The sequence below is a fragment of the Anolis carolinensis genome, chromosome 1 (assembly GCF_035594765.1).
Source record: "Anolis carolinensis isolate JA03-04 chromosome 1, rAnoCar3.1.pri, whole genome shotgun sequence".
In the NCBI taxonomy this organism is placed as follows: domain Eukaryota; kingdom Metazoa; phylum Chordata; class Lepidosauria; order Squamata; family Dactyloidae; genus Anolis; species Anolis carolinensis.
The window spans coordinates 129,098,428-129,113,319 of NC_085841.1; the positions used below are offsets into that span (position 1 = coordinate 129,098,428).

Sequence of the window (14,892 nt, forward strand, 5' to 3'; positions counted from 1 at the left end):
TGTGGTTACTGAGATTGTGTATACAGAATGCAACTTACCTTGGAACAAGTTTGAGCCAGTGCAAAGTAAACTAGGTTAAGATCCTGTTCTATAACTTTCCCCCCATTTTGGCTGTAGTATGATACCATAGTGTAAGTGAGATTAGCTGCAAGGAGCCTGCCAGAATGCCAAATTATCACCTACATTTGTGGGTACAATATTAATTCCAGAAGTGGCAGTATTTTGATCGGAGGCTACTCCCTCTGGCAGCTCCAGCTCCCTGTGCAGGGACATGAGAGAAGCCTCCCACAAGGATGGTAAACCATCAAACATCCGGGCATTCCCTGGGCAACATCCTTGCAGACAGCCAATTCTCACACCAGAAGCGACTTGCAGTTTCTCAAGTGGCTCCTGACATGAAAAAAGGGGCTATGCATATCCAAATATGTGTACCCAAACAGGAAAGGTGTACTTAAAACATTTGTGAACTATTAAGGACCTATACACTAATTATCAGATTAACCATTTCCAAAGTCAACTGGGAAATATTAGCACATATAAAATGGCACAATAATGAGTTAGTCTTCAAGTTCACAGTGTCAGTTAGTTACAATGAAAGTATTAACTGCCTATATATTTGGAAAAAATACCTGTAAATGTTTGATGTATCTGGTACATTTTATGATTGATGTACTGGAAAGTAGTGGTAGTCTTACTGAGCTTTTATATCATTGTTAAGACATTAATGGGTTTGCTTAACTGCCTTAGGACAGCTAGCATGCTTTCCCCAGGCAGGCTCATAGTAAGGCTTCTAGGATTGTCTTCCGATATATTCATAGCAAGTTGCAGTCCAAGAGTATTATTTCCTTGCCCTCCCTAACCCCAAATAGAAAATTAGAAGTAAACTGCAATGCAGCTTTGAGTTTATTTAGATGTTTGAGCTCTCGCACTAGATTTTACAAGCTGGTGAACACTGGCAAATTATTTCTCCCACAGTACTATAACCACACATTCCAAGACGTATAAATATATGGTTGAACATTAATACACACCACCATTTTATCAATTACATAACAAATTATCAAGTATCCAAATATTAAGTTACGCAGCTCAAAAGGCATAAAAATATTAGAGGACTGCCACATTCATGGCAGAAACTCAAGAAAAAACCAAAAAAAAATCACTCAACAAAGCAATAGTTGGTAAACAACTTCCAATAAGTACAATAAAAGAAATTACAAGATCTTGAGAAATTTTATGATTAAGAATTTTCAGCTACAATAAAGCATCTCTACATTAAAAAATATTTACTAAAGTAAAGGGCATATTCTATACTTCCTGCACAAGACAAAAGGCAACATTTTACTAGAAATATTAATTAGTCCCCTCCCATCCTATTACAGGCCCTCTGCTAAAGGTTGCACATCACGTGCCTGTATTTATTTAACTATAAGGCGTTTTGTCTGGAGACATTAAAGACTTGTGTGCTTCTGTACAGCGTGAAGGTTTGCTTTCTAAGGGAAAAAAAACCCAGTGAATGTATGTGAATGAAGAGTGAAGCAACACAAGTTTAGACACCAAAAGTCACCAAGTCCATCAATTGTGTGCAAATCCTGATACTCATTCTAGTGTGACTGCGGGAAACAAAATACAGTAAATTATACTATGAAGCTCTATCCACAAAAAAAAGACAGTTGAGAAGAGGGCAAAGGTCCAGGTAACTGCAGTTACTAAGAAACTATACTGTTGTATACAGAAATAGTGTACAGGGCGTTTGGCACCAAAATCTCTACTCATGTTCTGGAAGATTTGCCTACTAGGACTTCAATGGAAAAAAAAAAGCTACATGATTACAGATAGTTTAATGGTACAAATTACAAATAAGACATTTTAAAGGCCATGTAAATTTCTTGTTCACTAAAAAGATCACCATCTAAACAAAGATGCTCTCCTGCCAACAACATTGTGGCCTACACCTACAGAAGCTTCATGTTAGACATACATGTAAGTTTTTCCACATAACCTTCCCAATTCTAGTTTTAAATCTTCTATTTCCAAAGCAGCAATATAGGCAGCTTGGTTTTTTTTACTGAATACAACAGTTGTTACGATGACCGTTTGAATCTTTAAAACGCAGGCGCATTTTGGGACGATATTTCTCCAAATAGAGAAGTTGTTTGCTGTTAAAGGCTCCACGGCGCTTCCTAAACGAAAAAATAAATAAGAAACACTGAATTTATTGAACTTATTAGTATGTTTTGCAAGAGTTGTGATTTGAGTGACACAACATCACTTTGTCTAATACAGAGAGGAGTTCAGGATCTGCACCAAACATTTAACATATGTCTCAACTAGCTAGTAATATTCAGGTACTGTACCCTGCCACACTATGGATTCAGAAGTTCATTAAAGAGATTGGGTCAGATGGGTACTAGTCCAAAACACAAAGATTTACCAGTATTCTATCACAGACATCTCATTTCTGCATGCATTATTTAAGCATTTCTCCATTTCTGTTCTCATACAATCTACTTTAGTTCACTTGAACTCATTTGCCAACTATTCTTTAGACACTGGCTCTTTCCTAGCAACGGATAGCAACACAATAGTAGAACTAAGAAGTGCAGTTTCAATTGTTGTCTTGCACTTGATTCAATACAATCAAATCTGCTTAAGTAAAAATTTTGAACATTCTTTGACAGATAACTATAACTCTTCATAGCCTTGTAGGCATCAGGTATCAATCGGAATACTTACTGTCTTATGAACTGCACTGCATCTTCATATTTCATTCCACATTCAATTAGTGCAAGGGCAACTAAAACAGGTGCTCTGTAGAGGAGGGGAAAAGGAGGGGAAAATACATAATGTTTTGCAAATCTTGCCTATATCTATAAAATTATATCAAACTTTCATACTCAGATAATTATATCAATACAGTAGAGTCTCGCTTATCCGAGCCGGCAGAAGCTTGGATAAGTGAATATCTTGGATAATAAGGAGGGATTACAGAAAAGCCAGCCAAAGGAGCCAGCGTCCGAGCGGGTGAACGGGGAGGGCTGCAAAGGCCCTCTCCGTTCACCCGCTGGCTGGCTCAGCTCCTTCGTCAGGCGGGGCGCCAGTGCTGTCGGCGCCCAGCCTGCCAAAGGAGACAGCGAGCGAGAGGGTGAACAGGGAGGGCCTCTGTGGCCCTCCCCCTTCACTCGCCCGCCCTCGGTGAATCGGCTCCTTCGCCATGCTGGGGCCGGCAGCACCGGTGCCTGGCCTGCCGAAGGAGCCAGCCAGCGAGCCCGCCCTCCATCCCTCACTCACTCGGCTGGGTTCTGGCAGCACCGGGATCTGGCGGGGTGAGTTTGGGGGGGGGGGGGGGGAGAGGAATTTGGCTCGGATAGCCCGGACGCTCGGATGAGCGGCACTCGAACGTGCAGGGCTTTACTGTATTTCAATTTGAGTTCACATATATCTGATGAACAAATAATGTGATGATAATAAAGTCAGTTACTGTACATTATGGAGCTCTGAGTCCCTGGATTCATAAAAGTCAAAGTAATTTCTCAAAGTACTGACTAACCAAAGAAACCCGTTCAAAGCTCCTTTAAGAAAGCTAGTTCACTGGTTAAGCTATGATGAAATATGGTACTAGGGAAGTAACCTTCTATTTAGCAATGGAAGGTACTTCCAAAAACCATCTAATATCAAGGTGACATTTAATACAACAGTGGAAAATACATGTAACCCCTCTCTGAAGAAATATGCCCAGAAAAACCTTGTGATAGGCTTGTCTTAATGTACTCATAAGTCAGAAATTATTTGAAAGCAAACAATAACAATAGCCCATAAACTTGATTTCCTGAAATTTACATCAACTCCCGTTATCCCTACTAGCTGAGAATTATACTAATGTTGGTAGGGCTAAAATCATGTTGATTTTAATATAGAATATCTTTGCAAGTAATCTTAGAGGCTTTACACTGGAGATCTGAGTTGTGACCCCATGGATCAGAAAGGATTTCCAAGATTCTTAACATTTTAGCTTTCAGAAGCCTAAACAGATCACTCCCGCAGTACAGGAGATTATGGGTTTTATGCAAATCAATCTTCCTCTTTGAAAGTCAATAAATTAGTGTTCTTTGGACTCTTAATTTGGTTCATGTTTCACAAGCAGCTTACTTCACACATCATCTCCATGGTTCATCATCTCCACCCCACATCCTGTCATATTACTAAAATAAATTTGGTAAGGTAATAAATATTACCTTACCCAATTTGGCAGATCATTTCAAATGTATTATTTTATATTTATTTATACCCTACTTTATCTCCCCCGAAAGGGGACTCAAAGCAGCTAGAACCATGTAAAACTAAAGGTGACCTCAGTTTGTTGGTAGTATGCAGTTCAATCCATTCATGGTAACAGTTGATTTTTCTCCTATGTCATTTAGTTCCCAAACAGATAGGGCAGTAGCACAAGAGAAATCCCTGCTGTTATCACTAATCTCTTCTCCAGGTTGTAGAAAAACTGCTTTGCTTGCACTGCAGGCAGCATGAACTGGGACCAGATTATTTGCCTGACAAAACATGATATCCTAGAAAAGGGGGTTTGGATAGTTCTCATGAGTCTAGAACTTCTGCTTACCTTCCAAGACCAGCAACACAATGTACTGCAATACAACATCCTGGCTCTTCACGGAATTTAACTTTCAGGAGGTTCAGCCAATCATCAACAATCTGGATAGATGGCGGGGCTCCATCATCAAAGGGCCAGTCCTAGAAAAGATTAAACCAATAGCGTATGTCTTCCTATCACACTACTATAGCAACTGCTCATTCCTCTGGAAGTCAGCAGTGGGTACAATTCTGGCTTAAAATAAGATGTGACAATTGTTAATTTACAGAGAACTGGATGGGACCTTCCAGTTCATTCCAGCTTTCCTGGAAGTGGTAGATGATACATTCAGACAGTGGGAAATGGGATAAGGTGGCCCCTAGAGCTTATGGCTGCCCACTTAGGTCAGTATTCTTAGAAACTAATATTTTCAGATTGCACACATGATACAATTCAACTGCATCATGCCTGCAAGCAACAAAACTTTCCATTTAAATAATGTTACTTTTTAATGTACGTCGGGGAAAGTATGCAAGTGTCATGAATGCACCATTCCTTAAAAAAGAGAGAAAGGATTGGCCTATGAGTTTTCCCAAACATTTATCCTAAATCTGTATTTTACATTTTGCACACCCAATAGAAATACATTTAATAGAAATACCCTTGTCTCGCTTTATTTCACATAACACAACCTTAAAAAATGAATAGCTCAGCCATTATCGCCTTCTACCTTAGTTTGAAAACAATTAACTTTAAGAGCTCTCATGCTTTGAATTATTCTTTAAATGGTAAAATCTTGTACTACCACTAAACATCATGAGCTACTCACCAAAACTTGAATTCCTTCCTTTTCTACAGGAGCAGTGTCATAAGTGGCTTCACAGACTCTTACTACTGTAGTAACTCCATACTTCTTAAGTTCCTAAAGAAAAAACAAGATTTTTGAAAGCTTTAATCACAACCATTCATTTTATAATTCTGCCTTTACAACTATAGTGATACAACAGATCCTGGACCAGTGCCTGGCAGCTGTGATGGCCTGGATGAGGGCCAACAAGCTGAAACTAAATCCAGACAAGACAGAGGTCTTCTTACTCAGTCACAAGGCTGATTGGGGTTTAGGGTGGCAACCTGTGCTGGATGGGGGGTTACACCCCCTCTGAAGAAACAGGTCTGCAATCTGGGAGTCCTCTTGGATTCAGCATTGATGCTTGAAGCTCAGGTGTCGGTGATGGCTGGAAGGGCCTTCGCACAATTTAAACTTGTGCCCTAGCTCCAACCGTACCTCAAAAAGCCTGACTTGGCCACAGTAATCCCTGCCTTAGTTACATCTAGAATGGACTACTGCAATGCACTCTATGTGAGGCTGCCTTTGAAGACTTCCCAGAGACTACAATTGGTGCAAAGGTCGGTAGCCAGATTACTAACTGGAGTTGGTTATAAGGAGCACACCATGCCCCTATTAAAGTAGCTCCACTGCCTGCGTTTGAGCTTCTGGACCCAATTCGAAGTGCAGGTTATTACCTATAGAGTTCTATACACTTTGAGTCCGACCTATCTATGAACCAGCACAAGTACTAAGATCTACTGGGGAGGCCCTCCTCAATCCCGCCTCCGTCTCAAGTGCGGTTGGTGAGGACGAGAGGGCCTTCTCAGTGGTGGCCCCCTGACTTTGGAATGCCTTCCCAAGGAAGATTAGACTAGCTCCCACTCTCCAAGCCTTCCATATACAGATGAAGACATGGCTATTTCAACAAGCCTTTGACCATGCTTAGAATCTCTTAACATATCTGGGGACCTAGAGACCTTTTTGCCATGCACTTTATGAGACTGATATTGCTTGCAGTTGTTTTATACCTGAAGCTATTGCTGCTTTTATTACTTTTATTCAGGGGGGTTGGTGATGTTTGTGTTGGTTGTTATAGCTTTTGTGTTATTGTCTTTGCATTTTTTGTATTTTGCGTGGTTGCACCCTTGAGTGAGCCACGCCGAGTCCCTTTGGGAGATGGTGGTGAGGAATAAATAACATTTATTATTACTATTATTAATACAAGTTTGCATATAACACAAATCAAGCTTTGCAGAATTCTTGTTTATCCAAAACCTCTTCCCTGAATAATATGCGTTAGAATTCATAGTTCTTTGCTTAGGAACTCAAGCTTGTTTAAAATGTGGTTTGCCATTTTACTGAACACAGAACTATAGCATGTCTCTGCCATGTTTCCACAGTGGTCCCTCCTGAAGCAGGACTTAAGGTGATGGTGGCAGGAGATAAAAAAAATTTGAACTGAACAATGTGACCAAACTGTGGTTTGCTATGTCACCTGAAAGGCAATTAATGGCTAAAATAATCACTCATTACTAAAGTAAAGACTTCACAATAATTCAAATTGCAGCCATTATTTCAAATACAGAATTTCATATCTATTATTATGGTCTGCTTCCTCTTCAGGGAGCGCCATATTAGTCTTTTAGCTACCATAGCAAGCCATACTGCATAGTAATTGTGCAATGTATTTACAACAGGGCCAACCTCTGCATCGCTTTGACTGTGTCATTAAGTGTATTTAATTGCTGCTTATCTAAACCTGTACACTAGAATACAAGACTGTGGTTCTGTAGTTCCACCAGCACAATGGCATTTTCTCCTTTCCTTCAACCTCTGAGCTCCAGAGTGAGAAGATAGTTACCCATCTATGATTCTTGAAATAGAATTCAGCAGAACACTTGACTGAATTGGTTGTTTTTCTATTTGCAAAACAACACTTCTGCAATCCTCACATACAGCAGGCCTAATTGCAATCTAGACTTCTTTCTACCTGAAACTGCTATTCAAAAAAGGAGAACCATTCTAGGAATGGTTGAAGAATGTCAGAGAAATATGATGAATCCTCAATATTACAAAAATGATGAATAAGAATTCCAACTAAAAATACTTACCTCTATGAACTTGTTTAAGGTTGCATTGGTTGGATTATGAGTGATAAGAAATCTCATATTCTTGTAAGTGATTTCCACAGGAGCTGGGCGGTTCATTCGAGCCATGTTAATTTAATGAGGATGAGTGACAATGATATTTTTAAAACAAATACTAGTAGAACTGATGGAGAAATTGAAATCTACTTCACAAAACGTCACTCAGTTTTCCAGTGCTGACAAATATGAGGTTGGGGGCAATGGGAAATGAAATTAACCTCCTCAACAAGCAGCAATTCTTCAATCCAGTAATACTGAGGCAAAAAAGAAAGGCAGTGCACCAAGGTTACCCCATCCAGGTCTGAACTCCTTTGTAAAAATGCTCTGCCAATTTCAATTCAAAACTTCTTATCTTGGTAACCACTCTTAAGGGGGTTTCTTGGTGGAGAAGTAATAGATTTCTACAGTTCACTTGTCTGCATAGAGGCCGTGCTGTGCCTGGCAGTAGTCCCCACTGCCCTTCAGAAACTCCATAAATGTGTGACCAAGAACACCACAGAACTGCTGCAAAGAAAAAGGCACAACAGTCAAAAATAGAAAAAGACAACTTTCTAAATGACTTTGTCTTAAGTAAATAAAGTGACAGAAACAATGGGAGGAAAAGACCAGAGCCACATTTAGTAATGTCCTTATTTTAAACTTTGTGACATAAGCAATGAAAACAATTTTTCTTTATTGTATGCTTTTAATCAGGTTTGTCAGGTACTCAGTAAGTGGACAGTAGTTCTCCATCAACATTTCTTGCTACTTCTGCATTACAAAAATGTTAAAAGAGAAATATGACCCGAGAAGTTTTGCGAGACAGTAAAAGTTTTTATTGAAGAATTATCAAAATAAAAATGAAATAAATTCAACAGTATAATTTCACAGATAGTAATTTCTAACTACTCTTACTACAGTAAATACGAACTACTTGTAGAATCATAAAGTGGGAATGCAGGACAAAATCACATTGGCTATTTTAGTTGCTGTATCATGGGAGACCTTGTCAAAATATGCTATATTCACAGGATCCCCTTCATCTATCAAGCTTGTAACTTGAGAAAACCACATTGACCTTTTGTGAGTATGACATTCCTTTCCAAATGCTCGCAGATTGATCTGCTCCAGAATCTTTCCTGGTATGGATGTCAGGCTAACTGGATGATAATTGCTTCTTTCTCTTTTAATTTTTACCCAGGTACTTTCAACCTGACTTCCAGATTTAAGTCATATATTTCTTCACAGGTATAAATGTCCTTGACATTTGCTTCTTTCCTGTTGTATCTATTTCTCTGAAATAGTTTATCCTCTTCCTTTAGTACATTCTAATCATAAGACTCATTCCACCAGGTATCAGTGATGTGCATTATACCATGTTACAACTTCAAGTTCATCTTATTCCCCGTGCTGTGTGAATTAGAGTAGAGACATCTCTAAGACCATGGACCATTCCCCTCAACTGCTTTTTTGAAACTACCACTCATAGGACAAAAAGGAATGCCCTTCCCTTGCTACTTGTTTAGGATCATGATATTCTTGAGCAATTGAGAGAAAAGCAAGACCACAGAAACTGCTGGGGAAGCAAACAGGATCCTACAGATAACAGGAGCCAACATCAACAATTATCTGCTCCAGAAAAGCTGCTATTAAAGATGGCTTCTTTTCAGGCCAAGATGGCTTGGTTGTCATGGTTATTGTGGAGAATACAGCAGAATACTGTTTAATTCTCAACAGTATTCAATGGACTGTTGAAAGCTAACGTTTAATTTTGGTAATTCAGTAACATGTTGTTTTCACATATCAAGGAACAACTTCTAATAATTTTATGCACTGCAAATTGTATCAGTAGCAGTACAAGAAATGCCAGTAATCTGCAGATAACATCTTATTTATAACATCCCCAGCCACATTTTAGCTGTAGACAGTCTATGTATATAGTAATATATCTAGTTTATCATTCTTTTATGAAAATCATTGGTTCTTTTGTAGACTTGCCTCCCCCTTCCTAAAGTTTGTGATGCCATCTGCAGTCAAGGTAGGTTTTTTTAAAAAAATACTTAAAATGTCAAAATACTTGTATGGGTGTGCCTCTAGAACTAGTACAGTGTGCTTCCAAAAGCCTGAACATCCTGCTCCTTCCACGTTTTTTAAGGAACAAAGTGATCAGACATACTCTTGTTATCAACGAAACAGCTGTTGCTTCTCTTGTCTGAAAACTGTTATGAAAACCAAAAGCAAACTCCCCTACTCACCCAAGTTGAGCATTAGAACTATAATGTTTGATGAACTCAATTAGCCTGAGAGAAGGCATGACTGAACTGCTTCCTAAGCGAACACAGCTTAAGGTAGTACAGGGCAAGCATGTTATATTCACACATAGAAAGGAATGACCATAAGGTCTTTGTTATAACACACATGTGTATTTTTCTAAAAACAATACAGTTTACTTTACAACTATTAGGTTCGATATAAAGGAGGAAACAGATTTTTTCCCCCCTATGAAGTATAGAAAGAGATTTTGCTAATTTCCCTCCAATCTTTTGTTGCAGTGTGGGAACAGTCTAACAAGGGAAGACTAGTGACAGGAAATTCATTTTTTCACATCCTATGAGTAGCAGCTTCAACTAATGCAAGTAGTCCCTTTTCACTGATGGAAATGCTATTCTAGACCCAAACATTTTTTGCCTGTCTGCAAGTATATTGATTGAATGGATTCGTATTATTCAAACAAATAAAAGTATTTAATCACATGACAGCCACTTTAATTCCTTAAAAAAACTCTGTACACACATTTAAAATTCAACTTTGCATCAGTGCAGTGGGAAGTTCCACTGCAATAGAGAACATCCATTTTGTGTAATTCCTTTTGAAAGCTGTTGTGTGGAATATGACTTTAGAAGTAAAACAAGTCAAATGCTTACCACAAATGAAACATTTTAGAACAAATCAGGCGGTCTGTGGGCAGACTGCATTGCTCACCCTCAAAATGATTGGAAGCCACACCTTGCTATCAACCAAAATTCAACAATACAAAGCAGAAACAAAGCTATGGTTTCCCTTGTTCCAACACACACAAACACACGCTCAACTTGAGGAATAACTTGTGGTCCACAAGGTCTCTACTGACAAGGAGCTAGCACTAGCACTCACCCACAAGTTATGAAACAGGGATCAATCAAACACAAAGACTAGCAACTGACATTTCACATGTAAATTCTCCAAGCAACTTGTTGTGTGAAAGGGTTACAGCACCAAGGCGGAATCTGAATCAAGGTTCATCTGAAAGCTGAAGCTGCTACTTTTATGGCAACAATTTTGGACTCTGCTGATTTCCTTAGGAAAAGACAGACTGGCTTTTTAGCCAAATGAAAACCACCATACTAATTTATGAGGATGTTTCACAAGCAGAGTCACCATAACTTCCTTTTCTGAAGTCAGCAAATCTTCTAGTAATGATAACTGAATATAGAATGATTTGTAGAGCAGTTTCTTAAACTATCTGATGTGAGGGAGTCAGCTTCCCCCGCAATTCTCCATGTGCACTGGGGATGGTGCCACATTTGTACCACTGGCTACAAGCTTTTTTCTTGAAAGCTCTGCAATGACTGGCAGCTGGTGAAGTTCTTACTTATGATCAGATACTGGCAAACAAAATAGACATGTTTCACTGTTCACCTACAGTATATGAAGACTGCCTTATACAACCTAATTTTACAATACTCTGAAGTAAGGGAAAATGTTTGTAAGTTTAAAAGGAAATGGGATAGAAACTATTGACCAGAAATATGCTAAACATACAGCAAAAATGTTTTAAAATCAAAGGATTATGAAACTTGTTTCTTAAAATATGGAAGATAAACCTTTCTACTCGCCAAAGCGTATCCCCACCAGCTCAAAATCTGAACAGTGGGAGCAGGAAGGGAACCCTGACAAGATCATAATTGGGAAGGTTCTTCATGCAGTCTTTCACTCAAGTACTAAGCAGAGCTAACCCTGCTTACCTGCTATATATATCTTAATCCCAATGATGCCTCTGTCCCAAAATCACTATTTCATCATCTCAACACCTAAAAAGCCTTCAGCTTCCTTGCCAGTTACATGTTACATAAGCAGGTCCAAATGATCCAAGAACTTGGGTCGTCTGAGCACTATGACTTTGGAGACTAGGTTCAAAACCCATGGAACCGTGCTGGCGAGACCTGGGCCGGTCACATTTTCTCAGCCTCAGAAAACAGCCATAAAAAAACTGCCTCTGAACAAATCTTGCTGAGAAACGCTGTGACGGCTATGCCTTGTGCATCTACAATATAGGATTGATGCAGTTTAACATCACTATCTACCACACCTCAATGCTATGGGATCTTGGGAGTTGTAGTTTCGTGAGACACCAGTATTCTTTGGCAGAGAAGGCTAGAGAGATTGCAAAACTTCAACTCCTATCATTCCATAGCACTGAACTATGGCCGTTCTGGTGGTGTCAATCTACAGGCAGTCCCCAAATTACAAACATCTGAGGTACAAATGGGGGTGAGACAACAGGAAGTGAGAGTAATCTATCAATGGGAAGAGAAATTCATTCCTGAAAGTTTCCATTAGGAGAAGGTGAACTGAAGCTTTTCCACCAATCTTTGTTTCCACAAGAAGCCAATTTTTTCATCACAGGGACAGAAAATGAGGAGAATTCTTCAGAACAGGGGCACAAAACAAAAACAGGGGTGTTAACCCTTCCCTATGCTATTTAAACCTGATGTATATTTTTGACTGGAGTTTAAAATGTACCTGTTCCAACTGACAAGCAAATTAAACTTAAGAACAAACCTAAAGAACCTATAGTGTTCATAACTTTGGGGACTCCCTGTACATCAATTTGCAGTGTGGATGCACCCTTTAAAGCACACACAAGACAGATTGCTGGGATGCCGGTGCTCCTTTCCCCTCACTTTCCCCTTTGCGATCAACTGGGGAAACATCAACATTTCGGCCCCTCGCCCTTGGACTACTTCTCCTCCCTTCCGGCCACTCGCCTCCCACCTGGGGCAGCACCGTGGCCGTCATCTGCCCACGAATGGGAGCAGCGTGGCCGTCATCTGCCCATGAGGCAGGGAGGCCGGTCCAAAGCCCCCGCCCCCACCCCCCGCGGTGAGTCACCCTCGGGAGCTGATTGGCCCCCGCTGCTGCCACTCGAGGCGGGCAAGGAGGGAGAGCGCCATCTGAGCCAGCGGTCTCCGGCAGACAAGCCTCGACTTGTTCTCCTCCGGAAGACAGGACGGCCCCCGCTGACCTTCTCCCTCCCTCCTTCTCCCTGCCAAGACCAAGACCGGGCTGCCAATGGATCGCAGAAGTTGCAAGAGGCCTTAGGGCAGGGGCCATCCAGTCCAACCCCTTGACACGAAGGGAAACACAATCAAAACGCCCCCGGCAGATAGCCAGAGGAAGTTCCAACCACCCTCCGAAGCAGCACGAACAGCAGAAAGTTCTTCCTAATGTTTAGATGGATTACCTTTCCTTCCCATTTACATCCATGGCTCTCTAAAGCAGCAGAAAACAAGTTTGTCCCTGCCCTCGATGTGACATCCTTTCAAAAATTTAAAGATGGCTATGATGTCCCCTTCTCTGGGCAATGTCAGGAGAAAATGCTTCTGGAACATGGCCATACAGCCCAGAAAACTCACAGCAACCCTTTGATTGTTTTGTTTCCCTTCTCTCTGGACACTTCCCACTGTTCTTTCAAAAAATGAGATTCCCTTCATCCCCGCTCCTCTCTGTGTCAGGAAGACCCAGAGAAGAATGGAAAAAGGGGACCTCTCCTTTGAAGGGCTACAGTGCCTAAATAAACTACAACTCCCAAGTGGATGATCAACTTAGGTTTGAGGCAACACGTAACTTACAATGTTGTGGGTGGGTTTGCTTAGAAGAGGATTTCAAAGGTTTGGGGCAGAAACTGGCCTAACCACACACACCTGGTGACTACAGGGAATGGAAGAGCACCAGAGTGCTTGCACCACATGTTTCAGCTATCTGTTTAAAAGCAGTGGTTCCCAACCTTTTTTTTTGACCAGGGACCACTCTTCAACAGTAGTACCGTAAGGGTTACAAAATCAGTTTTTGGTCAACTTTAGATTTGGTTTGGTTAATTGGGATGCTGATTCAGAAAACTGCATTGGATCGACCACATCACCTCTAGTTTCCGATACAGAACATATGCCACCTAGTAGTCACCATCTGCTCACCCACAGAAAACCAGATTTAATAGTCTAGAGCTGATGTGGTCTATCCTATGGAAATTTCTGAATCAGCACCCAAAATAAGCCCAGGAACAGGCCTAAAAATAAAAACACCAAGAATTTTTTTTGGTTGGGCTGTTATTATCCATGATAGTGACGGTGAGTCCATAGACAATATTTTAGTTCTTGTGGACCACTGGTGGCCCAGGGACAAGTTGGGCAGCACTGGTTTAAAGGGAGACTTCGCTCTCTCACACATACAACAGCCAGGTTGTAGCATCATAACCACACTTTTAACTTTGAATTTGTAGTTCAGAGCAGATATAAAGACTAAAAAGGGCCGACAAAGCTAGAAAAGCCAGGATTATACAGCAATGAAAAGTGGGGTCAAAGTGCTTTGCTTCTGCAGCGTGGCTCCATCCACACACGCACAAATGCAGCATGGCGGCGGTTTGAGAGGGAGGGGAGATGGGATTACTCTCCCTCTTCTCACTCCTTTTCTCAGAGCCCTTCCACACAGCTCTCTATCCCAGAAAATCAAGGTAGATAATCCCACAATATTTGTTTTGAACTAGGTTATCTGAGGGCCCTTCCACACAGCCCTATATCCCAGAATATCAAGGCAGAAAATCCCATTCTAAGTATGGACTCAGATAAACCCAGTTTAACTCAGATATTGTGGGACTGTCTGCCTTGATATTCTGGGATATCTCTGTGTGGAAGGGCCCCCAATCTCTTGAAACAGGAGTGGCGACTGGGAAGGGGCTCGGGGGCCCCTTTTAAAGGGAGACAACAACAGACATCTTACTATCTCGTCTATCTTTTCACCACGTCCCAAACGAGGACATTGTCATTTGGCCTCGCCCGCACGACAGAGAGGCAAGGCTTGCGGCACGAGAAACAAAGAGACGACCACGGAAAGGAAAGCGGGAGGGCGCGTTGAGAGAGTGAAAGGAAAGGGGGGGGGGGCTTGTCTCGCGCTACTCACAGGAATATGGTTACTCATTGAAGACTGTAGCCTGATCATACAGCCTGGGTGCTGAGGGCGCCACCGCCGAGGGCAGGAGGAGCTGAGCCGGAGGGAACGGGCGGCGGTGGAGGAGCCGGAGGAGGGCGGCGGAGGCG

General features: G+C 41.1%; 2 protein-coding genes across 3 annotated transcripts; both read right to left on the reverse strand.

The window, feature by feature from the left end:
* Positions 1–885: 885 nt before the first annotated feature.
* ptp4a1 (protein tyrosine phosphatase 4A1) lies at positions 886–7,666 on the reverse strand. Of its 2 annotated transcripts, none has more exons than XM_062969081.1 (5): positions 7,526–7,666; positions 5,415–5,507; positions 4,616–4,746; positions 2,737–2,811; positions 886–2,179 (listed from the first exon to the last, which is right to left on the reverse strand). In XM_062969081.1, the coding sequence occupies exons 1-5, from the start codon at positions 7,628–7,630 to the stop codon at positions 1,972–1,974; spliced, it is 612 nt and encodes a 203-aa protein (XP_062825151.1). In that variant the 5' UTR covers positions 7,631–7,666; the 3' UTR covers positions 886–1,971. The 2 variants fall into 2 exon arrangements, with proteins under 2 accessions (XP_062825151.1, XP_003224851.1); XM_003224803.4 differs by having other exon boundaries at positions 886–2,183.
* A 257-nt stretch (positions 7,667–7,923) lies between these two features.
* Positions 7,924–14,892, reverse strand: LOC134295702 (uncharacterized). Its single transcript, XM_062969082.1, has 2 exons — positions 14,756–14,892; positions 7,924–8,065 (listed from the first exon to the last, which is right to left on the reverse strand). Exons 1-2 carry the CDS (start codon positions 14,792–14,794, stop codon positions 7,970–7,972), a joined length of 135 nt encoding a protein of 44 aa, XP_062825152.1. The 5' UTR covers positions 14,795–14,892; the 3' UTR covers positions 7,924–7,969.